The sequence below is a fragment of the Dermacentor variabilis genome, chromosome 2, assembly GCF_050947875.1.
Source record: "Dermacentor variabilis isolate Ectoservices chromosome 2, ASM5094787v1, whole genome shotgun sequence".
Lineage (NCBI taxonomy): Eukaryota > Metazoa > Arthropoda > Arachnida > Ixodida > Ixodidae > Dermacentor > Dermacentor variabilis.
This window is the reverse complement of record NC_134569.1, coordinates 229511106-229536779: the sequence shown is the minus strand read 5'-3', so window position 1 is coordinate 229536779 and position 25674 is coordinate 229511106. Positions and strand designations below refer to the sequence as shown.

Below are 25674 nucleotides of genomic sequence, written 5' to 3'. Positions count from 1 at the left end.
GGGCAAGACAGATGACGATTATTGTTGTGGGACAAAATAAGCCCCAAAGGGTGTAAATTTTTCTAAGAGTGTAAGAACAGTTTACACCCTTTGGCTTGCCCCTTCTGCCACACAAAAATAATCGTCATCTGCCTTGATGCGTTTCCTTTCTTTATCACTGCGAGCCCACAACTTTCAAGTAACGAATGGCACGCGCGTTATCAGCATAGATCAGTTTACACCCTTTGGAGTGCCCCTTCTGATAACGCGCGTGCCTTTCGTCACCCGGAAAGTTCCGGGCTTGCAGCGATAAAGAAAGGAAACGCATCAAGGCAGATGACGATTATTCTTGTGTGGCAGAAGGGGCAAGCCAAAGGGTGTAAACTGTTCTTAGAGTGGAATTCGAATATTTCATTCGAAACACAAGAACAAGTAGTACAATCGAAAGGGGCATTGATTCACTCGAAATATATCAGCTTACTTTCTGAACCTATATATAAGCATCAAAATCTTTGTGATGAAAGGATATTAAAATTTTGCGACATTCACTGTTTGGTGGCGCTTAATGTTATTCGAGCACATAGGGCACGCTTCCGGCAGTTATCCACACGGGATGATCGGGTGGATTCTTGCCATAGCTATCCTGCGCTCACTGTAGGAACGGCGAGCGTGAAGTGTCGGGGAATCATTCACTTTCTGCCTCGCCGCATCGTATCCTCGCCTAGACATCGTGCGGGGCGAACGATGGACGACGAGCTGGAGGGCGAAGTTGTGCAGGAGATCTTCTGGGCGCACGTGAGTCTCGTGTCGCGAGCGGCTCGCACCGAACTGCTGCCGATGGCGGACGCGGCCGCCTTCTACGTGCGCCTGTACGTGTTGCGGCCGGGCACGCTCGCCGTGTTTGTGGCACTGTTGGCCGCGGTGCTCCTGTGCCAGTCGACGAACGATGCTTGGCTGCGGCTGCTGCTGCGCCGCTTCGAGCTCCTGGGCCGGCCCGACGCCGTCAAGCAGCTGCTGAGGCGCAGCCAGCCCGTCGGATCGTCCACGGAGCGTCGCTCCTGGGAGATGCAGGTCGGTCTCGCACGCACTTCGGCCGCGCGCGTATGTGCAAAGCGCCCGGATTCACTGGTTGATCTTTGCCTTCGTTTGGCTGCTTTGGACACGCGAACCGACACGAAAGAACACGTAACAGCCTCGATTGAATATGATCTGACCGTGATCTTATAATTAGTCATTCGCAGCGACCAGTGGCGACCGCTGTTTTCTCCGTAGCGTTTTGATCAGCTGAGGCAGACAGCATGCAAAAGGAAGCAGTCTTCCTCTTCTGTCAGCTGGCATTGTGTAATTACCAAGTGAATAAAAAAGCAGGCTATGGCAAACGGTCCTGGCTTACATTGCCAGACTACACGTTCTAGGTTCACTTAATCGTCCCCGCAATGTTCAAAGTGTTACTAAGACCGGGCTTAAAAAGTCGTGTAATGAATTCATGTATAATTTTCTTTTTGACTGGGTAAGCTACTGCTTACCACCATAACTAAATAGTGCCATCCATGTCACTCAACAAGGAATTTTTGAGCCTTCGCATAAGCCGCTGCTCCTGCTGCTCACAATGCTAATGGCCATAGCTACTGTTACATCGGGTCTGTTTGTGTAAGACTTGACGACGACATTGACTTGAATGCCAGCAACACTTGTCCTAAAAGCGGGATGCTCAACCTGGCCTTCCTTGAATGCCAGGTAACGTATTCTAAAGCAAAACTCTACCTTTGACTTTTCCACTGCTGCAGTCTAGCATGACGCTTGGGGGTGGTTAAGAGCATGTATCATCTACATGGCAGGAGCACAGGAGATGGCAAAACATTGTTAGAAACTATGACTTGTTTAGGGTCTATCAGCAACACCTTTTTAATAAGAGCTTCCCGTGCACTGTCACAACATCGTCTGGATCTCCCTGGACATAGCCACAATACTCTCTTAACTGCTGTAGTTATGCATTAGCCCCCTGAAGGAGCCCTGTAGAAACTGAAGCGCTTACCTCTGCACTGACATGCAGCAGTCCAGATAGGAGGCAGAAAATGGGTAGGGGAGACTCAAAAACTCTGCCTGTGGCAGCTCACATACATGGAAGGAACACGGGAGAGGAAGAAGGTGACATTAGAAAGCATGCTTGATTTGGAGTCTCTTCAATAAACTAAATGCTACCACTGGACATGCCAACAGTTGCAGACAAACTGGAGAAATGTAAATACAAATTTTCTGTTTAATTTTCTTTTATTTACTTCTATTTTTGCTACTTCTGAGAAATAAACACCATGCAAGGTTGTTTGTGCGGATGACTGACGTAGGGTGAGCAGACACAGCCGCATTAAAGCACCGCAGCATCAAGACGACACTACACAAGCGGCCGTCCAGGAAATCAGCACTTCTTCCATGATGCAGTGTATTGTTTGAGGCAATGACAGTGCTAACCTTCTCACTAGCTATGAATAATAGCACACAACAATGCACAAACACGTCTCACTGTTGGTTCTATGTACTATGTAGGCAAACACAAACGGAACACTCAAGGTAACATTTCACATCACGTCACCACTCTTCTGTTGCATCAACCACTGACAAACTTACATTCGTCATCAAGGTCGCCACCAATTAGTGTCAATCAGTGCGAACAGCACAGAAAGCTTTGCTTACACTGATTCCCACAGTGCATGGGATCTGTGTGATTTATGGACAGAAACTGGCCCAACCTTTCACTTAGCACGGTTTGATTGAATGTTTTATAGGTGACTCTACAGACTTTGCACACTTTGTTTAACAAAATGGTTGCATATTAACTCATACTGCAATTGCACCAAAACATCTATTGAGGAAGGCAGTATGATATATTCAAACCTTCCATATATATACAGCTCTCCAAGTCTTTAATAACTTTGCAAGAGCACCGACCGGCATGACAATCAGCACAGTGTTACAGAAGGCATCTGCAAATATATTGATGGTACGCACGGGGGTGTTCGGAGCATTCTCCCGTCTAAGCGTTGAGTGGAGTAGCTTTGCAGGTGACACTTGGCCATGACGCTTATGACCCTTGCTGCTTTCACAGTTGCGTGCCATGACGCAACACTAACCATCATGCCAGTCTACGCTATTGCGAGATTTTTAAAAAATTGGGTAGCTGTGCCTGTTTATGCAAGCAGGGTTTCCAAAACTTGTAAAATGTTGTCTCATTGCCTACACAGTGCCAAGACACCTTGTCTTGTGGTATGTTGCTGACAGTGTTAAGGAGGCAAATTTTTTGCATGTTTTTCCATCCTGAAAATGTGGGATGCCTATACTCCATTTCATACATAGTAGGCAGCACTGTTGAGGCTAAAGTGCCTTACATCACCGCTCGCATTTGTCAACAGAAAATAGTGTCACATGTGGAAGAAAGGTGTAGGTATACATTGTGTAATTTGACGTAATGTTAGGCGTTGTCCCTTTGCATTGCAAAATATGGTGTAATTATTACTCAGAAGGCATTGCACACTGAACAAGCTGAGCAACACATTTATGTTATTAGTGGCCACAGTGCACCGCTAACACTCACGACCAACACATAGTAATGTCGCATACTGGAAGCACAAAGCTGCGCAAATATGAGATTTAACATAACTTGGCATCCAAACATTCTAGTCTATGGTGTAATTATTCTGTAAAAAAACATCTACACTCCAAAACACGTGGAGCGAGGCCTCTATGACAGCAGTACTCGCATAGGTTCTGTGGTGGTGTTTGTTAAAGGCACACTAAAGCGAAACAATAAATCAGTTTAGACTAATGAAGCATTATTTGAGAACCTTGCAGGCAGTCATTTAAAATAAATAGTTTATTATTAGAGGATAAAATGAAGGTCCAAGTATCAGTATTTGAATTACGCGCCGAAACCCCAGCACCAGTACGTCAGCGTGATGTCAGGGATTCCAAAGTGTTTTCGCACTTGGGCCGCGTTGGCTGAATAAAGGTTCCCAAAACTTGCCATGTGTAATATTTGGTTCCTTTAAAACACAATGTTGTCAATCTGTACCGTTATATATAATTAGTAGGCCCTAGAATATGCCATAAAAATCCAAGACGTCACAGCACCCAGGTGCAGGAACTTAAGTAGGCGTCGCCACCCATATATCGTTCTTGCGCTTTTTCTGGCTTACTAAGCGTCTTATCGTTGTAAGAGTGGTGTTTTTGGTGTTGTAGAATGGTAATTTACTGATGCAGGAGAAATCATTTTTCACTTTAGTGTCCCTTTAAGTATAAAGCGGAGTATAGAATAAAGAAGCCGCTATAATATTGCAGAACACCATCATAGCCTATTGATAAAGTGTGGGGCTGTGCAAACATTAAAAACACTTGGAGTAATTAATCGGATATCATCCTATTTGATTCAGTTCACAAATTGAATAGTCACTATTTGAGTAGGTCATCGCATAAGTGGAAAGCTTGTATTTTTCCGGGGAGAGGGGGCGACTAGCTATCCTTCCCCCCACCACCACACACGTGCGCATGCACGCACGCATACACACATGCATATTAGCGCTGGAAGTGTTCCCCCGTCACACAGGTGGTGCTAAGCTCCATGAAATGCAATGTTTTGACCATGTGGGCTTCTATGGAAGCTTCGTCACTTCCAGGTATATTTACCTTGTAAGATCTTCCGTTCGTCTTGTTTCCTGTTCCCCATTATCATGCGCCTTGCTTTCAGCATCATTACCTAGAGATTTTGCGGCCGCATTGACACTTCAGATACCCTGTCCCGCTCAGCAATACTGCTTGCAAAAATTACCGACGATTACGTTACTTCCTAATGCGAAATTTAAGCGCAGCAAATAAGCTGTTTCACCTTTTCGATAGATTGAGGCAAAGAAATCGAGCAACACATGTATGCGCTATCACAGAATTTTTTTTTTCATTTTTCACACGTATTCCTTTAACAGACTCCACTAGGTAAGCTTCTGCTTCGGCGGCACGCACCTCTGGATTCTGACGGCGACGGCGCTGGGCCTCTGCTCTGGCAGCTCGTTTAGCAGCAGCAGCAGCAGCAGCAGACGGAGGACTTCCATCGGTCGTCTCGCTCATGGCTCAGAAAGAACTGGCAGATAATTTCGCAGTGGCGAACGGCAGCGGCAATTTCGGCTCGGGCGGTGCACATATACAGATCCGCCGCCACCGATCTGGCTCTCTGATTGCCACCGCACAGGGCGAACGGCAGCGGCAATTTCGGCTCGGGCGGTGCACATATACAGATCCGCCGCCACCGATCTGGCTCTCTGATTGCCACCGCACAGGGGTTGCATTGGAGGAGGAGTGAAGAAAGGAATTAAGTTCGAGCCGGCGCTTTGACAACCGGAGACTCGCAGGAAGAGGGGGAAGGGGGGCGGCGTGTACACCCAGCGGCAAACGATGGGGGCAGAAGCACGCGCAGCAAGCGGACAACACGATAAAGGGAGGAGGGAAGAGATAGCAGCGACTGACTGATGCCACTGACGCCGATAGTGAGTCAACCCCAGCTGCGGAGTTGGTTTCAGGGACAACGCCGCCGATGCCGACACAAACAATATGATACCCTCGCTTCCGCAGCGCTAAGAACCAGGTCTAGCCGTGGGAAGGTGGTCACGTATTCGTCGACGTGCCGGGGCCTACGTGAAATAACCGGCGCGTCGGCAACTGAAGAGCACCCTATCCGCCACACAAGAACAGGGGGGGGGACCCTTTCCTCCTCTTTCTGCATGGCGGCGACGGTGTTCTATGCAGTCACGTTATCTTGACTCTCTAGCGGCGTCAGCGGCATCCAGCGGTATCAGTCGGTCGCTGCTAGCGCTGGGGGGATGAAAGGGGGGCGGAGCTGGTTACGAGGCCGACGACAACGCCGACGACGGCGCGAAACCCAGGAACGGACGCCAAAGAGCTGCGCTCTAAAAAGAAAAGTAACGAAGAGAGAAGGAATCGGCTGACAGATTTGTTCAAGGCTGATATTCAGACTTTCAAACTGCAATAATTTCACTTTGAAATGTATAGGTTTCGATGGGGTTTGACATTTAACTGAATTTGTTTAGTTTTCTTGCAAGCCAGTCTCTTTATGTACAACTGGTGCTGGTTCCCCAGTGATGAGATCATCCTTGCGCACAAAGTATATGGGGCTTTGTCCCACATGTGACGAGGTATCAGGACTTTGCGATTGAGGGGCGTTCTCTCGTCGCAGAGTCTGAGGGGAAGCAGTGTTGGTTGTACCACACATATTAAGGCCCATCCTGCAGGATCTTGGTATTTGGTCTAATGTGAATAGTGCACAGGAACTTTTAATCAAAATCGAATTTCCGTACTGCAGTCAGCGAACTTCTGCTTCTGCAAGTGAAACGGTCACCATCACGAAATTCGATCCCCATCAGGCTCAATTGCAATTAACTGTGCCATGTGGCGCCTGTGTTATAGGCAATTTGCTGGGAAAATAGAGATTTACTAGGAAACCTTGGGAGAACTTGTAGCAGAGGTCTGCTGACAAAGTGTGCATACTGAAGGGCTCTATTGTGCAGCAGTACTATAAAATATTTGGAAGGGAAGCTGTTGAGTCATATATTTTGGCAATCATTAACCCCTTTAGACGCCCTTTTAGATAGCGACATAAATGAGTCGTTCTTGCATTTTCCTGCTAAGTAACGACGGATCTCATGAGTCGGTTCGTAGTTGTGGTCTGTTGAGTTCTGTTAGTGGTGCTCTGCAGAAGGCATGGGAAGTTGATTTGGATCCTTTAAAACAAGTTGTATAGCTACATGGGTTCCCCTTGGAATTTGTCACATTATTACATGCAGTGTGCTACTGTTAGCTGTTGTTAGGTGTTGCATATCCCTAATTGCTATGTTTACAAAGGTAGCACAAACAGTGCATAGTTTAAATTGGCGGGAGCACGTGGGGTGCTATTCCAGACATTCAAATTCTGCCATGTTCACTATTTTGTCAGCTCTGATTGGCTCAGAGAGCATCTATGGCCTCTTTCGATTGGCTTTGAATGCCAACATGGCAGAACTCAGCAGTGCTGTGAATCCAGAAATGCAAAACCCAGAGGTGTGCGCGTGCGTGCACACACACACACACGCACGCACGCACGCACGCACGTGCACACACACACACACACACACACTACCTTTAATAACAGTGGCACTTGAAGAAACTTTGTGTTACCTCGAAGAATTGTTCACTAAAGGGACACCTTATATAAGTATGTACAAGACCTCATAGTAGGAGACAGTTCAAGTTCACAGCCTGAGTCCCAGTTAGGGAGATATGTGTGTTTTGTGCATACTAAGTCGCACAAATACACATTAATGAAAAAAGCCATGTAACGCCTTGTGAAAGCTTTAGTACACAAAGACACAACCAAGAAACCCTTTTCTGACGAAAGGTCAGTTGAGAAGATTAGGTATGACATATATAAAGATTACACCATATATAACAGTTTCTGAACACGACTTATGACTAGTATTATTAGCGTAAAGCAATGTGATTCCGTAATGTAATAGTTTAATTACATGTCAAGGCAAATTTAGTAGCAACGCGATAGCTTCTCAGTTGGGTTTTTCTTCTTTTAATATTCGCTGTCAAGTTGAGGGTGCTGCCCTTACACAAGTGCGGCCCTTACACGGATTTATATGATAAGAACCTTCCTTCATGTAATTACCTTATAGTTCGCTATCACTAATACTGCTTTGCCTTCCCACCAAAACTGCACCCCCTTATTTTTTTCGCTCAAGCGTACATGCCCCATCTGTGAAATCGGTGATATTATGTTTGTTGCCGAGAAAGAGAGAGAAGCGAGCGCCAGAGGAGGAAGGCGCCTGGAGCTGGAGAAGAGAATCACGCGCCTGGGTACCGTCGCACCGTCGAGATCGATGTAGCAGCCATGTTCACGCCCTTTCTGTTTGTGCTTTGACACCACGGTGCTCGCTCTGCATGTTCACGGTGTCTCTTCTTTTCATGTGTAGCAATATGTGCTTCCCTCTGGCACATCAGGTGTCGCAGTGTCGAGATCAGCGTAGTGTCTGTGACTGCATTTGTGCCCTTTTCATTTATGCTTCAATGCCGCAGTACTTGCTGTCTATGTTTGTGACATCTCTTTGCGTGTGTAGCAACATGGATGGATGGATGGATGGAAGGTAGGAGCGTCCCCTTTGAAACGGGGTGATGGCAGTTGCCACCATGCTCAGCTTTTTACTTCTTTTTTTTAATATTTACCTGTGTTGGGGGGGGGGGGTGTTATTAAAATTCACGATTTTCTTTAAATACGTCTTCCTACCCTTTTAACCTTATGTCACCTCTCTGCTTTTGAGCCACCAATCCTCCAGTCGCCTTTTGCTAATTTCCACCACATACTTATTTACATGACTATTGTTATCTCTGAACCCTATGGCCTCAGGAAGCGTGACTGTGGCCATATCGACATCGGGATTGATGCCATCACATTTTAGTATGAGGTGTTCCATTGTTTCTACATATTTACCACACACAGTACATGTGTCTTCTTCTTTGTTAAATGTCTTTTTATAGCTCCGCGTTCTAAGACATCCTGACCTAGCTTCAAAGAGTAGGGCACTGCCTCTTGAGTTATCATAAAACGCTTCCTTCCTGATCTGCTGTTTCCAGTATTGATATAGTTCCACACTATGCTTCTTTTCCATTGAATTTATCAAATTTTTACCTTCCGCATTTTTAACCTGTTGTTTAATGCTCTGTTTTTCTTCGTCCTTGTGTCTGGCATACTTACTGGTTAGCTTCCTAGTTCTTTTCCGCCATTATAACTCAACGCTCTTTCTGTATAGGTATTTAAATACCTTAGCTGCCCACCTGTTATTGTCCAATTTCCTCAGACGTTTTTCTTATAGGATTTTACTCTGAGCTTCCCGTGCTTCGAACGATGCCCAGCCCATATCCCCCTGTACTGCTTTGTTTGTGGTTTTCCCATGGGCACCTAGTGCTAATCTTCCAACAGCTCTCTGATTTACTTCTAGTCTCGACTGAACCTCTGCCCTTAAACACAGGACCGCATTCCCAAAAGTAAGCACCGGCACCATTACTCCCTTCCAAATACCTCTCAGTACCTCATACCTGTTGTACCCCCACAATGCCCTATTTTTCATTATCCCGGCATCTCTCTGCCCTTTTGCTATGAGAGACTGTTCGTGCTGTTCCGTGTACATCTGCCCTTTGTTTATCCATACGCCGAGATATTTGTATTCGGCCACCTGGGGTATTTCATAGCCTTGTATTGTAAGCTCCTGATCAGTGGTATCGTTGAAAAACATACCACCGGACTTAGCTGCACTAAAACTGAAACCTAAACTGTCTCCTTCGTCTCCACAGTAATTAACCAGAGTTTGCAAATCTTCCTGGCTATCTGCTAACAGTACAATATCGTCTGCATACATTAAACCCGGTAGTCGTTGTTCAACAACCTTTCCGCCTGATCTGTACGACAGATTATACCCTACATTGCTTTGTTGTAACCTTCTTTCCATACTTATCATATAAAGCATGAACAGCAGCGGTGATAGAGGACAACCTTGCCTTAATCCTTTGTGCACCTCGACAGTTGTCGTACTCTTAATTCCTTCCCATGTTATTTCAACATTACTTTCTCAATATATTTCCTGTAGAAAATCAGTTACCTCATGATCGATACCTTCATCTTTTAATATGTTCCACAGGAGTTCCCTGTTCACGTCATATGCACCGCTTATGTCCAGGAAGGTTAAATACAGAGGTCTGTTTTCTGCCTTAGCTATTTCTATGCACTGGGTAAGCACGAACAGGCTATCATCTAAGCGCCTACGATGTCTGAACCCGTTCTGAAGTTTACTGAGTATTCTAATACTTTCTACCCATGACTGCATTTTTAATTTCACCGCCTGCATCGCCAGCCTATATATAGCTGATGTTATCGTAATTGGTCGGAAGGATTTTATGTTCTTCTTATCACCTCTCCCTTTATAAATCAAATTCATTTTACTCTGTTTCCAGCTGTGCGGAATTTGCATATTCGTTATGACTGCCTCCAATGCTTTTATCAGCGTTTCCTTGCTTCTTGGGCCAAGTTCATTAATTAACTTTATTGTAATTTCATCTATCCCTGGGCACGTGCATTTTGGAACATTTGCTTCGGCCTTTTTCCAGTTAAAACTGGTCAGTTCTAAGCTGTTTTCTATTGTGCTATCCTGTGTTGCTCCCTCATTTGGGGCGATTACCCTGTCGTCATTCCTAAATGACTCAGCTATAACTGAACCAATGTAGTTCAGAGCATCATCTCCCACTAAACATTTTCTCTCGGCACCATGAATCTGTTCCTGCTTTCTGTGATTTGCTTTACCCAGCCAGCTTATATGGTTCCAGAATTTTCTTGACCCCCCTTTAGTTGCATCACGAACTTCAGCCAGCCAGCGATCAGAGGACTGCTTTATTTTAGCCTGGACGAGGACCTGCACTTGTTGTTTCTTTTGTCGATAATATTCCCATTTTTGGCCTATTTCCTCTTCAGATAACTGCGCCCTCTTTGCTTCTCTGTGTTCCCGAGATGCCAACCGTCGCTTTTCGATGGCCTCTCTAATTTCCTTATTCCACCAACTTCGTGGCTTCCTCTTTCCTCTCCAGCGGTTTACTCCTTTTACTTCTTTTATTTTTGTACCAATGAGTAGTTCTGATTATAATCACCCCTTTCTATGGTTTGTTTCGCTATTGCTTCCTCTATGCTGGCCGCTATTTGCACTATTTGTCCATCATTTAATTTTGCGTACTCTTTTTGACTTCCCTGCATTTCTCTGATGAGCAGAGCTCCCAACTGTAGACTAATACGCTTATGATCACTTTCGAGGCTTTACTTCCCCTCTTCCTCTATTTCCATTATTGCGAGCTTGCTATACAACCCCTGCGACATTAAGCAGTAGTCAATGGTCTGTCTGCTACAGGACTCCCACATGATTTGTCCCTCACACTTAGTTTCTCTATTTACTATAACTAGGTTGTGTCGTTCACAGAAGTCTAGCATCAACTTCCCATTACAATCTGTGTATCCATCCAGATCCTCGATGTGGCCATTCATGTCACCCAGCAGACAAATATCGGCACCTTCTCCAAACTCCTTTATATCGTCATCGAGACACTTCACTAGATCCTTGTTCTCTTGCCTGCATTTGTCCCCTGTCCCTAAATAAACTACTCCTAGCCATGTCTTTTTACCGGCAATTGTACCTGATACCCAGACATGTTCTTTGCAAGTTAACTTTATTCTTTGCCAATTTGTTCCTTAATGTATCAGCATACCTACTCCTCCTCCATTCCTCTCCATTATTGTTCTATTGCTCCCTTCCCAGACGTAGCCTTCAATAAATGGCGGGTCTTCTAGATCCCTGAGATGTGTTTCGCATAGCGCGTATACACCTATTTCTTCGTCCTTGAACTGCTGTTCTATTTCTAACCACTTCACTCTCTTTCTACAGCCTTGCATTTTATGTACCTGATCCTGGCGTTAAGTTTCTTTTTTTGTAGTTTTCTTCCTGGACCTCCTAGTGACCATTTTATTGGCGTCAGCCTCTATTGTTGCACTTTCTACTCTGTTTCTACCTAGCCCTACGCCCTGAGGTGCAGTGGACCCCCTAAAGAAGCTACTGCCCGACCTGCCAGGCGCCAGCCGATCGCGGCTCCTAGCCTTCCATTAAAGTGAACGCCATCTCGTGTAAAGCCTCCGCCAAAGCCTGCTCTAGGCACTTCTCTGTTTATGTCTGCCACTTTAAATCCTTTCTCCTGGCTTAGCTTTCTTATCTCGCGATTAACAGCCACAACGTCCTTGGCAATTTCTCCGTTCCGTCCTTGCACCTCCGGCACTGTGCATACCACGATCTGGACTTGCTGTGCTATCGCCCTTAAATCGTCAACTCCCTCCGCTAATCTTTCCACTACTTTTGCGGCTTCACCATTCAGGACATCATTTAGGCCCGCCGCTACCACTACCAAATTGCGCTCTGCAACATTCTCAGAAAGCTCGCTTTTTGTTTCTCTCAGTACTACGTCCATTGTCCTGCCTGGGAACGTCCCGACTGCTACCCGCTTATCACCCTTTGCACGCTCCATCATAGCTCTTTTGCACCTCCTCATATTTGAGTCACCACCGATAAGTATTAGGGCATTCTTTCCCTCCCTCCTAACTTCCAGGTTGTGCTGCCTCTTATCATTGACTACGAGCTCATTCCTTGGGGTTAACTTGTTCCCCTCCTCTCTTTGCGCTTGCAGGCACCCCTGTGCCTGCAGCATCGCCTCACTCTGGGCGTGTTGCGCTGCTTCACTATAACTATGCCGATTCACCAGCGGCGAGCAGACGACCGCTTGCTCTGGCTCCCTGCCTCCCATTTCGCCTGTAGGGTCTACCCTACTTTCTGTGCTTTTGCCACCGGCTTGGTGTCCCGACCCATCATTCTCCACTGCCCGCGTCTCAAGCATATCAAGCCGCCTTTCCAGTTCTGCTCTCCTTTCCTTCTCTTCTCCAAGCTCGGCCACGGCCCTTACTAATTGCGCAGCCTGGACCACTTCCACCTTGACCAACTCGGCAACTTTTGCCTGCAGTGCTACCTGTTTCTCCTGCTCCTCCTTCAGGTCTGCTTTCAGCCCTTCGAACTTGGCTACCCAATTTCCTTCCAGTTTTTGGACTACTTCCCTGACCCCCTTGCACAGCCTGCACATAAAGCTAGACCCTCCGCGTCTGCTAAGCTCTGGAAAGTGGTCTCGTCGAGAAAGCACCAGCGCAGGCACTCGTCGCACTGTACTTGCTCCGCGTCCCCTGCGGCCTTCCCTTTCTTTGGTTTCATCGCTAGGCCTACGTCCTTAGGCTCAACGAGCAAGTCCGCCAAATCACTTCGAAGAGCTAGCTGAGATAATTAAATAAGCCTATCAAATAGGTCCCGCCTAGCACCTAGGCCTAACAGGGAAAACTGCCAGACCTAGACAAAGCCGGTACGTTTACTACTTACCACGAATTCAAAATTTGCGCTCCTACTCCATGTAAAAGAAAACACTTCAAAAACACCAGCTGTAGTGCCTTCGGGCCCTGAAAGTAAATAAATAAGTAATAAAAAGAAAAGAGTACTTAGCTACGAATGAAGTCGCTGAAGCCTCGAGCACAGGAGCGTCTGCGACATCCACCCAGCACGGCTAGTCCACTGACCATGCGCCACTGACCAGACCAGACATGCACTCACCAAAGCAACGCCATCTAGGGGAAAGTCTAGGTGGCATTAAGCGAAGTGTCATGGGAAAGGGTAGGCAGAGGCGTGCTGAGTTGACCTCCTCGGGCAGTTCCTACAGGCTTTGTGTGTGCTATGGGCTTACTGGGTTCGCTTCGTGATCGAGAGGCTGAGCGCCAAGCAAGAAGTATGGAGAAGCGACGCAAGTGGCAGCAGGCTGAGCATGAATTTACCGACCAAGCACGAGCTTAACAAATCCAGCAAAAGGTGCAGCCTTGCTGGGCCCAGGAGATTCCCAAGAGGGAAATTACGCTCCGATCAATTGAAGAAAAGGTTCTGTTTGCAAGACAGTAATATGCAAATTCCAACGAGCTAGGTGGCTTGCCACAATGGAAACATTCTACGCACAATGCACAAAAAGAGAATAGCACCCATATAGCACCGCTTGCTCATAACCTGCGTTCATGAAGCGAAACATCTCTAATGTTTTATTACTGTGAGTCCGAGTCTAAGCACTGCTGAGCATGACTACTATTGATTTTGATTTCAAGTGAATCCAACTTGGCCTCATTTCGGATAGAGTGAACTATATATATTTATGACCTCTGCATTGAAGTGATGTTTCCATCCCTAATAAATGTTGTAAATAATTAGAAGAGTTTCTTTTTTATGAGTCATTAGCATTGCCTACTGGAAAGAAAAGCAATATTGAGGCATATATCATTCCCGTGCATTTCAGATACCATTGATAAATAACTGTGCCGAAGGGAACAATGAAGTCTGCAAGTCTTTTTCAGGGTCAAAAAAGAATGCAAAGCAATTTGAAGTGACATGAACATACAGCAAAATATTCATTCGCTATGCGTCGGCTATATAGCATTAGAAATAATGGTTAGCTAGCTACCTCCTTCTCTTTAAAAACATATAAAGTTGGTCCTGTGTATATATTTAAATAATTGTGTCTGTACATGGTGTTCACAGTGGAAATTAAAAAAAAATGTTAAGTGAGAAAATACGAATGAGGTAGCCTCTGCTGGTGCTTCTAATGCACTTGTCCTCCTATTGTCAAGCTTTGCAGTAATAAAGTGAAAATATGAATTAAAAGCCATGCACGTCCACACCAACAATGATTCAGTATGCTTTTAGCTGCAATAAAATTCTAAGTGAAAAGGTAGAGGCAACTAAAAAAATCCCTCAAATGATGTGGATAACAGAACTCTGGTAACGGGCAAAATGAGAACATGGTAAGAGCGGGAGCCAACGTTTCAATAAGTGGACTTGTCTTCTTCAAGGGTCATCGAATTGAATAGTCACTATTCAGAAATCCGAATTTTTCAGATACTTTTCAAATATGTCACATTGCCAAATTGAAGCAAAAATGCTATACGTTTCATTTGATCCACCGTGGACATACCGTACTAGAGCATGCTGCATCGCTCAGACAGACAGACATTTGCTTTTAAACCCGATCATTTGTGATCAAATGTTCTTTAGACATGGAATTTGGTAATTGATATTGTTTACCACTTAAATAAATAAATAAATATAGATGCCACTTTATAAATGCAGCACCTGTGTCCTTTCATCAGATTAAATCAGAATACTTATCATCGCAACATCCTTTATATAATAGCAGCACCACCTGCTGTGATCATTCGAACTAAAGAAAAAAAAAGCTGTCTTTTTAAAAGAAGTTTTTCACTCTGCCATTGCCACATATGACATGCATGTCTGATTTGGTCATGAAAGTGTACATAGACATTATTGGCCGATAATGTTACCTTTATATACTTTGTATAATAATGCACCATCGTGTATCCTCAAGAGCCCCAAGTTACAAACAAGCTGCTTAGCTGTTCCTAATGCTTTCTTCTGGCTTATAATAAAGCAGGCTTTGTAACGTGCAGTTTAATGACAGAAACTTTTCATTGTTGTGAATACCAGGATGTGAAAAGTGTTGGTGACAAGGCTGTACATTATTTGAAGGCCATTCGAAAAATATCTGATCTATTCAGTTCGAATTCCTTCTGGGGGCGCATGCAATTCGTATTCCATTTGGTCTCAAAAATTGCTATTCCTACACCCTACTAGAGTGCTGCAGTCCATTAATGGTCCGACAATGGCTTCTCATTGGCTTAGAGTCATAAATTCCTAGTCAACTAAGCCTGAAAGGCATGGTAGTGTTTCTTCAAAACATTTAGTATAAAAAGCTGCATGTAATATATCTGAATCAAAACAGTCCTTATATAATTCCTGAGGGTGTGAATACAATTTGTCCTTTGAGAAACTCTTTTGAGTTGGGTTTGGGTTCAGCAAGACCTTCGTCAGTCTTCGGCAGTATACCCTTTTCTTAATTTGCAAGTGCACTTCTCTGTATTGCACATTTGTCTAACTAATGGTACAACCGACCATGGTTCAAATGGAGCGCAAGCTGCATATGCTGGGGCTTCTTTTGCACACAGTTTCATAACGAGAGCCACATTTGCATTTTCCATGTCATAAGACAAGCGAACTGTGTTCATATGTGTTGCTTGCAAAAAGGACTACACCACCATTAATGGGGTCAACTGCCTTGTGGGAAAATGAGCTTCAGAACTATGAAAAGAGTTCATAGGGGTGCTGCCATGGCAATAGCCACAGCTGTAATATCAGCACTGACATATTTTCTAATATTAATTATTTTGCGTTAAATGAAGGCCCTACCCCCGTATTCAGAAATGCAACTTAAGTTGAAGTCCATGCTTGACTAGATCTAAGTTACGCCTATCGCGAACGCGTTCAAGGAAACGCAGTGAGCGTCTTTGGGCACGTTAACGCCAGGCATCATCTAAATCAAGTCAAGCATGGGCTTCGACTTAAGTTGCATTTCTGAATATGGGGGCTAGATTTCTAAATCCTAGAAAAACTACTGGCAAGCCTCTTATTGCCCTAAAGAATTTATTGTGATAGTCTTCCTACAGCCAATTTCAGTTTCATTTCCCAAGAGGTCACTGTGTCATGACTTAGGACGCAGAATGCAGTCACATGGGAGCAGGACACTTTAAAATTTTTTGACACTCACTCTGGCGCACTCAGTTGCCCCTTATGCTGCTGCTCGTTGTGAGGAACGATGTAGCAGCAGAGCAGACAGCCAAGCGAGCAGAAGTGAGTCTCGGAATGTCGCAGTGTCCTGCTCCTGCCTGACTGCCTTCTGCCTCCATGACGTTACAAAACATTTAAGGGTGTGCGGGAGGCACACAAGCGCACGAATATGCAAACCAGGAAAATTGGTGCACTGCAGAATAAAGGGAACGCCCGAGTAGCACTGAGGGACTTGCAAATCCCTCACATAATGCGTTGCCATGCAGAATGAATGTGACAAAAAACAAACATACCAGTGGCTGTGCTTTGTGGCTTTGCAGGTAGTACAGCTTGTAGGTACAAGCATTAACCTTTTTAAAATGCTTTCCAACTTTATGACACTCTGTGGAAGCATGCGAGTGCAACAATGCAACAGCGGAGGACTGTGTTCGCTGCACAATATCTAATGCTATGCAAACCTAGGGGCTGTGTTTCGGCTTACTGCAGCCCTTGTCACTTGCTGTCGGGGAAGCAGAATGCCATGTTCACAATATTAAACAATCTGCAAAAGTGGAGTTTGTTCTACCATGCAAAATTTTAAGCAGCAAGGTTGTGCCTGGCGCCTAGCAAACAGAAAACCAACCAATGACAACGATGCGCACAGGCGAGCGCCAGATAAACCATCAGTGACACGTTGTAGCATCATGCATGCATGAACACCATCTGCATCAGCAAGAACACGGAGGCTAAGGTGGCATCTCTGAGGCAGCATTTGCTGATAGTCAACCATCTGGCACAGAATGGTTGAAGTGTCCACCTTGCGTAAGATAGTTGTGGCGTTTTCAACAGCATAAGACCTACGCACCCCTAGACCTAGAACAAACATCAAAGTGGTAGCAGCAGCGATAGCACCACTGAAGCGTGGCACCCAATGGCAGAGCAACTGCTGTTGTTGTGAGAGTGCACTTGTCAACACACATACAAACACTGAAGTAGACAAACTGTGTGCTAAACTACAGCTAAAGAATCATTGCTGTAGAACAGGCGTTTATGTACATGCTCCATCAAATGCACGCACAACTGCAGTGGTGGGAAGCAACTGAGGGAGCTCATCAAAGGGATAAGACTTTGGAGCAACAACATAAACCACAAGAGGCCATAAGAATGCGCATGTTTTGATGTTGCATGTACATAAATGTCTGTCTTGCAGCAATAGACATTTAGTTGCAGGTTTGTGTTTGTCACTTTTAGTGTGCGTAAATGTGTCTACAGGCGCACTGTCTCTAAGGCAATGGTCAAACTACAAGGAAATGGCAATGGAGAGACAAGACTGAGGGGAGTCATGGTGTGTCACGAGATAAAAATAATGCTATTGTGCCCGCTTGCAAGGCTTCCACGCATCTTATTTTGACATGATTAATGATCTAAATTCTTTGAAAACCAAACTTTTTGTAGGCAGTTGCTCCACAAGATGTGAGATTGACTCGACTGTTCCTTCCATACTGTTACTCCCTTTGTGGTGATTGAGATCCTTTCTTTCTCTCCCAGTGCATCCTTTCTGACTTGTCCAGTAAATGTGTTGCACAGGTTAGCAGCTGCAACTGACACGGAAACTTCCTTGTGTGTGCAGGCAAAGCACGCAGGCGTATTTGCAATGCAGGGGCGCAGACCACGCATGGAGGACCGCTTCTGCATTCTCAGCAATGAGCAGCATGATCTTCATCTTTATGGAGTCTTTGATGGCCATGGCGGCGAGGTGAGTTGATAGTGTTGGCTGTGAGCATCAATTACAGTGATAGCTATCATAGCCTAAGGTCCCCTGTAATGCACGTCACAGTCAAACCTTGATGCAGTGTAATTGAGTACAGCGGATTATATAGAAGTAACTCTAGAATGTTTCTCTCTGATATCAGCATGTGATGAATGCGGGCGAACCCACTCATAACAATATTAAAGTCCTTAAAAAATTCCATTTTTTATCCACCGATAACTGTTATAACTTGGTTGCACAAAAAGAAAAAAAAAGGGAGGGGGGACAGATATCAAAACGTTTTAACTAGACAAAGAAGTACAGTTAAACCCACTTATAACATTAATTTTAACAAACACTTGGATGTAACAATGAGCACCTACAGAACCATGCGTTTTTGTTTGTGCTCTATGGCAAAATAAACCACTTGTTCCCATGCCATATTATTGGTTATAAAAAGTAAATCTGGCTACTGGATACCTGCGCCAAAAAGAAAAGAAATGGGAAATCCTGAAAAAGAAGCAAAATTTGAGCTGGCCGCACAGCCGCTCCCACCTGCATGTTGTGCATGTCATGCACACCACATTGCCAACCTTGCACACCTCTCTTCCGTCTCCTTCCACCCCTCTGAAACAGTAGTCGACAGCACTGATGGGCGTCATTGAGAATGGCCATTGGTTCAGTCGACTTTTGTTTCGGAGGGGCAGAATTCTAGACAAAAGAGAGGCACACGCAAGGCTTGCAATGCAGTGAAGGATTTCACGTTACTTTTAAGCTGTTGGCTCATTCGTAAGGCGTAAGCTGTTGTAGGCTCATTCTAATAGTTATTTCGCTTGGCAATAGTGTCCGCTGCCGCTGCCACCGAGGTCTATCGCAGTTATACCCAGGAATGAGAAAAAAAAATTCCCAGTTCCCGCCTGGATCGAACCTACGCTCACTGCATGGGAGTCAGCTACTCTGCCACTGAGCCACGCCAGTGCTTGCTAGCTTGGAGCAGAAAAATGCCCTATGCGCAGGTCCTAGTGCCCCAGGAGACGCACGATGTGAGATGCGTGCCACTTAGCGTCAGTATGTGCACACTTTGCGTTGCAGCTGCATAATAGTACACCACTTGGCACACCATGTAGCAGTACACCATAGGTAGCAGTACAAGGCAGATAGAAAAGTCTTGAGGAAGAAAAAGACGATTAAGGACGTGTATAAAAAATGCTATACTGAAAAGTGTATCGCACACCTGAATAAATCAAGCAGGCCAGATAACTGTTTCTCACCGCCTTGTTTCAAAAGGGATGCCATTAAATCATAATCATAATTAGCATCATGTTGTGCCGCTTGTCACGCGATGTGAGGTGCGCGCCGCATAGTGTCCATGCTTTCACGCTTTGCATTGTCGTCGCGTATTATTACACCAGGTGGCACGCCACGTAGCAGTTCATAGATAGCGGTACAAGGTGGGTAGAGAAGGTTTGAGGAAGACAAGGAAGGTTAAGGAGATGTATACAAAAATGCTGAAATGAATAACATGTATGGCATACATGAATAAATCAAACAGTCTAGGTGACTGTTTGTCACCGCCCCGTTTCAAAGGGGATGCCAAAAGTCATCATCACAATCATTATTATCATATTGTGCCACTTGTCATGACTTGACCTGCGCGCCATGTAGTGTCGACACGTGTAAATTTTGCATTGCAGTTGTGTTGTATTCCACCATGTGTCCCAACATGTAGCAGTTCCATGTAGCAGTTGCATGTTGCATATAGCTGGACCTGGTCAACTCAAGCAAGTTAGGTGACTATTTGTCACCACCTTGCTTCAAACGGGATACAAATAAATTATCATCATCATCGACATTGTATCATACCACGGGTCAAGGGATGTGACATATGCGCCGTGTAGTCTTGATACCTGTGTTTACTCTGTGGTACACGTTATGGCACCTCCTCGCAAGGTACAAACCCTACAAACCTTCTAGTGCGTGCTGCCAAAAATGGAGCTCCTATGGAGGGGCTCTTCCAGCTTACGCTGTAACTGCGCTACGTGTTTTGTGCAGGCCTGTGGCCAAATTTGGGGAAGACACCCTGTGGCCCGATTTAATTGCTATAACCAATAACGTGACATGGTAACATTGTAGTAAGCGGTTTATTTTACCATAGAACTCACACAAAAGTTCATGGTGCCTTGGCTGCTCATTGTTGTCTGACATATTGTTAAAACCAGTATTTTTATAAGTGGACTACACTGCATATGCTTATGATGAAGATACTTTCGTGTCTGATGCAATTTTGCTTTAGTAATAAGATTCAGCTGTGTTTATCCTAGAGGGCCCCTTACCAAGCCCTGTCTGAAAATTTTGGTTATACATTGGAAGTCATGTAAAGTGTACTGCTCGAGGAGTGTTCTACTGCAAGAATATTTTTTAGGGGTTTACTAACAGCCGAGATATAACCAAATTGAGGTGTTGTAAGGCAATCGTTCAAGGAGGCTAGCTATCCTCTCCACAGCAGAGTTTCTCTCCCATTGCATCACCTACAAGCAACATTCCTCTCTTGCTCTCATCCATATCGGAGCCAAGGGCCCACATGATGTTTATGCCACAGTTCCCTCCCTCCGCTATAATAAATACAAAGCGTTCTTTATCTACCACCCCACGTTTCTTGCTTCATTGTCAAGGTAGCCTCCATGCCACACCTGCATCCGCACCGCAGCTGGTTGTATTATTAGTAGCTGTTTCATTGACCTCGCATACTCTCTTCTCTTGTATACGCCAGTTGCAGTGACTGTACTCAGTTTCATGCTTCGCAGGCAACATTGCAGAATGCATGCAAGTAGTGCTGTCATAGAACTCTCAAGCTTCATGATGCAGTTGTTTTCAATGTGCAATGCTTTCTACAGAAAGTCTACTTTATATGTACTACAACTACAGCTTGGGAACATAAGGTTCGGCCAACTCGTGCATTATTCATACACTTTTGTGCCTCCAGTATCCAACACACTTGTTTTTGTGGCGAGCACTAGCTGTGTGCTGTGTCTGGTTGGTCAGAGAAATGTGTCACTCCAATCATTCATTGGTAACTAGTTCAGATCTGCAGTGCCTTCCACGTAATAATTGTGCCATGTTTGCAACAGAACAGTACCCAGAATTGATGTTGCGGTGATTTACATGATGCATGCCTATATCTTCCTTTCATGTCTAATAGTACACAGTTTATTTTAGCCTTGAATGTGACAGTGAGAGAAGTCTCTCTAGCCTCCGCAGCATTGCGCACTACATGCAAAAAGGAGCGTAGCTTAGTGTAGTGCTTTCAGTGCCAGATGGAATTAGTTATTGCAAAGCATTCTTTGCCTCTTACCAGGCACATTACAGTCAGTCAGTAGGCAGATTACGTGTGCAGTGGTGGGCTTTGCACACCAACACACATAGCATTTTGGCATTATTAACCGCTTAAACAGCTTAACAGCAGTTTACTGATTAGTATGAGAGTGCACTAGTTTTCTCTTTGGCTTGGCTCCAGCACCCATGGCTTTAACAACTCACATCACACTTTTCCAAATTACGTGGTCACTTGTAAGTTCTCCGGGAGACGTTGTGCTATCAGCCGAATCTGCTACCTCTTCAGCAGCTTTCGTTTGGCCATTCCTTCTTTTGTCACCACCCACTCCATGCTCGTGCAGTGAAGATTGTTACTTTTTATCAAAGTTAGGGAAAACAGTCTGCACCCTGCCTTTTCTTAGCCTATAAGTTTTTGTGTTTCAGAGGGTTTTTTCCCTTATTATTATGGGTTCATTCATGCCACAGATGTGGTTAAAGAAATTTCAGTCATGTGAAAAATAGTGAATGACCATATTTTTGTCTATCTCGTATGAAGCTAGCCTCTCATCCATACTCAAAAGTGTCGTTCAGTAAAGTAGAAAATTGAGCAAGTTAGTTTGTACGCTACCCCGTCCCCCCTCAGTATTCAGTATTAACTCGAAAGTGTCAGTACTTATCTATGCTCAGAAAACTACATGATAAAATTAATTACTTGTAACCTTTAAACACTGAGCTTATCTAATCTAAAAAAAACAGGCACATGGTGCTGTTTCAAATTGGTTCTTATTAGCAGTCAGTATATTATGCATGTAAAAAAAAAAAACATGTCTTGCCTAATATCGCATTTAGAGAGCTGAAAACAGCACCTCCATGTACATGGACAATGAAACCATTCCCTCATGTTTCTTGTCATAAGCACACAGAGGAAGCCGTAACAAATAGTAGTTTGACTTGTTGATGCTGCATCCTACATTTTATGTCGTCTCGTGGTATTCAAAACGCCCGTCATGGGTACTTTTCAACATCTATTGTGACACAGTGGCCACAGATGTGTTGTTCACAGATGAAATGGTTGCCAACGGTTATTTTGAAACTAAAAAAAAAAATAAAATGGGGGGGGCCAAAGTTTTCTCTTTTTTTAATGATCTCTTTTGGAAAAGCTTGTTTCTCTAACTAACTATTCTTGGTAGGAACACAGTCTTCACTACGGATGTTGCAAAGGCAACATTCTATATTTGACACCCTTTTCAAGCTTCTGTGTGAAGTAGAAAATGTGCAAAGACGCATCAGAGTTACAAAACCTTTCCCATTTTGGTAGTGTTCAAAATTTTTCAATATTTTGTTTCTTCTGTAGACAGCATAAAAAATAGGTGTTGAAAGGTTTTCTACACTTTATTTTGTTTGCACTGCATTTGAACATGAGGTCAAAAAGTATTGCAGCAAGCAGTAGCAGAGAATTGGGTGCCACCTTCAAATATTTAGTTTTTTTTTAATGTGTGGGAATGCTTTATGAGTATAAGATTTTCTTTCATGTACTGTTAGGTGCATAAAAAAATGTACAAAATAAAGCATATCGAGCCGACAGGCATGTTCAATCTCTCATGGAATCGCACTGCTCACTCGTACTCACTTGCTAACGTTCACAGCCACTTCATTTAGTTCTTAGTGGCACTCGCTAAAGCTCATAGTCTCATTGACTCCCGTTTTTCAGCACTCACTCACATACATACAGTCACTCACACTTCCTGACAGTCACTCACATGTATACTCACATCCACACAAACTCACTGCCACTGACCTTTGTTCATAGTCACATTAACTGGCACTCATACACATGTCTACTCACATCCTTCATTAACTCGATATTGTTACAGAAGGATGAAGGAAGAGAGAGGAAGAAGAAGATCGGAGACGCTGGCTGCTGCGTGTTGTTGTTGGTCAGCCATCTTAACTGCTTTAACTCATCCTGTATATATATTGTAAATATAGTTTTCCTATAAGCGCAATATCCCCGTAACATATTGGTGAGAAGGTGTGGAGTACCGCGGCTGGAAACGGAGCTCCGCAGTGAATGACGGTGAACACGCGGGATCAACGTCGTCGTCGCCTCCCACGTCACCATTGCCAGCTACGTCGCTGTCACCTTCGGTTGTCGTTGTGCAACCCAAGGATCCCGGAACTTTCTGCGGGACTGATGGCACCAACGTTGAAGAGAGTGGGTGGCTATGTACGAAAGCTTGAGTGGAATTAACAAATGGGACCCTACGCTTATGGTAGCTGGCCTGTTGTTCTACCTAAGAGGCAAGGCAAAGGTGCGGTACGAAAACCACGAAGAGGAGCTAACCAGCTGGGACCAATGCAAAGAGAAGTTGACAGAGTTGTTTGGCAAACCAGCCGGCCGTAAAATTGCCGCAAAGCAGGAACTGGCCTCCCGTGCCCAATCCTCCACGGAGTCCTATGTCTCATACATCCATGACGTGCTGGCACTTTGTCGTAAAGCTGATCACGACATGCCAGAAACTGAGAAGGTCGGTCACGTGCTTAAGGGCATTGCTGACGACGCATTTAATCTGCTCATGTGCAAGAGCTGCTCTACGGTTGACGCAATCATTAAAGAGTGCTGACAATTCAAGCAGGCCAAAAGCTGACGCGTCTTGCAGCCATTCGCCAGACTTCCCAATACTGCCGCAACGTCGACGTGTGAAGATCAACATGTCGCAGCCAGTGTCTCCGATCTTCTTCCTCTCTCTTCCTTCATCCTTCCATAACAATATCACACCTTTGGAATCGGGGAGTAGGGGTTGGTGTACTTGTGAGTGAGTGGACAGGCCTACTATATGCTGAGGATGATGACAGAACAGGGGGAAGCAGCACGATGAATGGGTCAGTGACATGTGCACGCCCTCATGCTGCTGCAGGTGGCATCAGACTTTGCTGAACAGCGCCTGTTTCCCTCGCTGATGCCAAAGCTTGTGGAGGCTGTGCAGCGGCAGCAAGCCGCAGGTAGCGGTGAGACAGTGGAGCAACTGCTGTCAGAATTCTCACAGCTGCTCACTGACGAGATCCTGCAGTTGGATACCGATCTCCTGGTCATCCTCAAGAACCGGCACGACCTCTCGGGTGCGTATTGTTTTTAACGGCTGTCTGCATTCATCATCGCAAAGGTGCAGCTGTGGCTATGGTGTAGGCAAGGTCTCTTTTTCCAAGCAAAAAGAAATTGTTTAGTTTAGGTTGATTTATTTTTTAATACTCTAGGGCCTCATGGGCATATCAAACAGTAGAGGTTGAGACCCTATGAAGCAAAAGTTTAAGACACCACAGCATCAGCAAAAACTATCTTATGGCACAGCCGTGCAACGTAGATTGTATTGTAGTGGGCACATCATACAAGTACAAAACACCTCCAGCTACTCTTGCCCCTCTGTCTTTCCCATTTCTCATCGTCACCTATTCGCACACAGCTTCTTCATGTTCAGTACATTGCCAAACTGCGATTGTGTGATACGTTTTCCGGTTGCTAGATTCCATGTAAACAAGAAAAGGTGCGACACACATGCGATCGAGAGCAGTGTGTTTCCACAACGGCAGCTTCCCTGCAGCACTCGCCTGCCCGTGTCACGTGAAAAGGCCAGCACGCACTCTGTTTCCTCTTTCAGTATTAGCAAATCCCCTTGCAGGTCGTCACACTTCGCACTGTCAGCTTTTGCCGTCAACCCTATTGCGAAAAGCATCTTCACCTATCTGTTTGACATAGTGTGTGACGTACAATGCCTGTTAGAAGTGTACTGCACGCTTTTAATTTGTAGCCAATAACACAAATGCGCCAACAGTACCTGCTGCAGGTGGTGAGAAGCGAATGTTGTGTTTCCCACATCGACCACCATCCTTATTACCAGAACCCCTACTAGCTCGATTTCCTTTTAGTTTCCCATTGTTGTCTTGCACTACGCAATAGGAAGATGGGAAAATGACAATGTGCACCTCGGGCTGCTTGGGCCCCAAAAATCTTGTGTCGTGGCAATTCTCACCAAGTGAGCACTTGGAAATATCCTGCCAAATTGCCGTGCCGAAACAAGCTGCTGACCCAAGCTGAACTTGAGGAGCGTAAACATAAGCTTGCCGAAGCTGCGAAAACGACAATGCGCACATGGGGTCGCTTGAGCCCCATCAGCTCAACGCGCTTCGACGTCTCGTGCTCCAATGATTCGCACAATTCTTCTCGTTATGATGATGTCAATTTCAGTTGAGTCTGCCAATTTTTTAGTGACTTTAAATCTGTATGTTTTGCCAGTTAGTTTTTTCTCATTCTTTTTCTTTTTT

The 25674-nt window shown here is 44.9% G+C and overlaps 1 protein-coding gene across 2 annotated transcripts in view; it reads left to right on the top strand.

Annotated features, from left to right (window-relative positions):
• The first annotated feature begins 292 nt into the window (after positions 1-292).
• The window catches only part of LOC142573148 (protein phosphatase 1L), a 66890-nt gene continuing 41508 nt past the window's right edge, over positions 293-25674 (top strand). The window contains exons 1-3 of one of the 2 annotated variants that reach the window (XM_075682698.1): positions 293-1050; positions 17923-18048; positions 24273-24474. In XM_075682698.1, coding sequence (XP_075538813.1) covers positions 316-1050; positions 17923-18048; positions 24273-24474 — 1063 coding nt within the window. In that variant the 5' untranslated portion in view covers positions 293-315. The remainder of the gene's footprint in view (positions 1051-17922; positions 18049-24272; positions 24475-25674) is intronic. The other variant, XM_075682697.1, reaches the window with a different exon arrangement.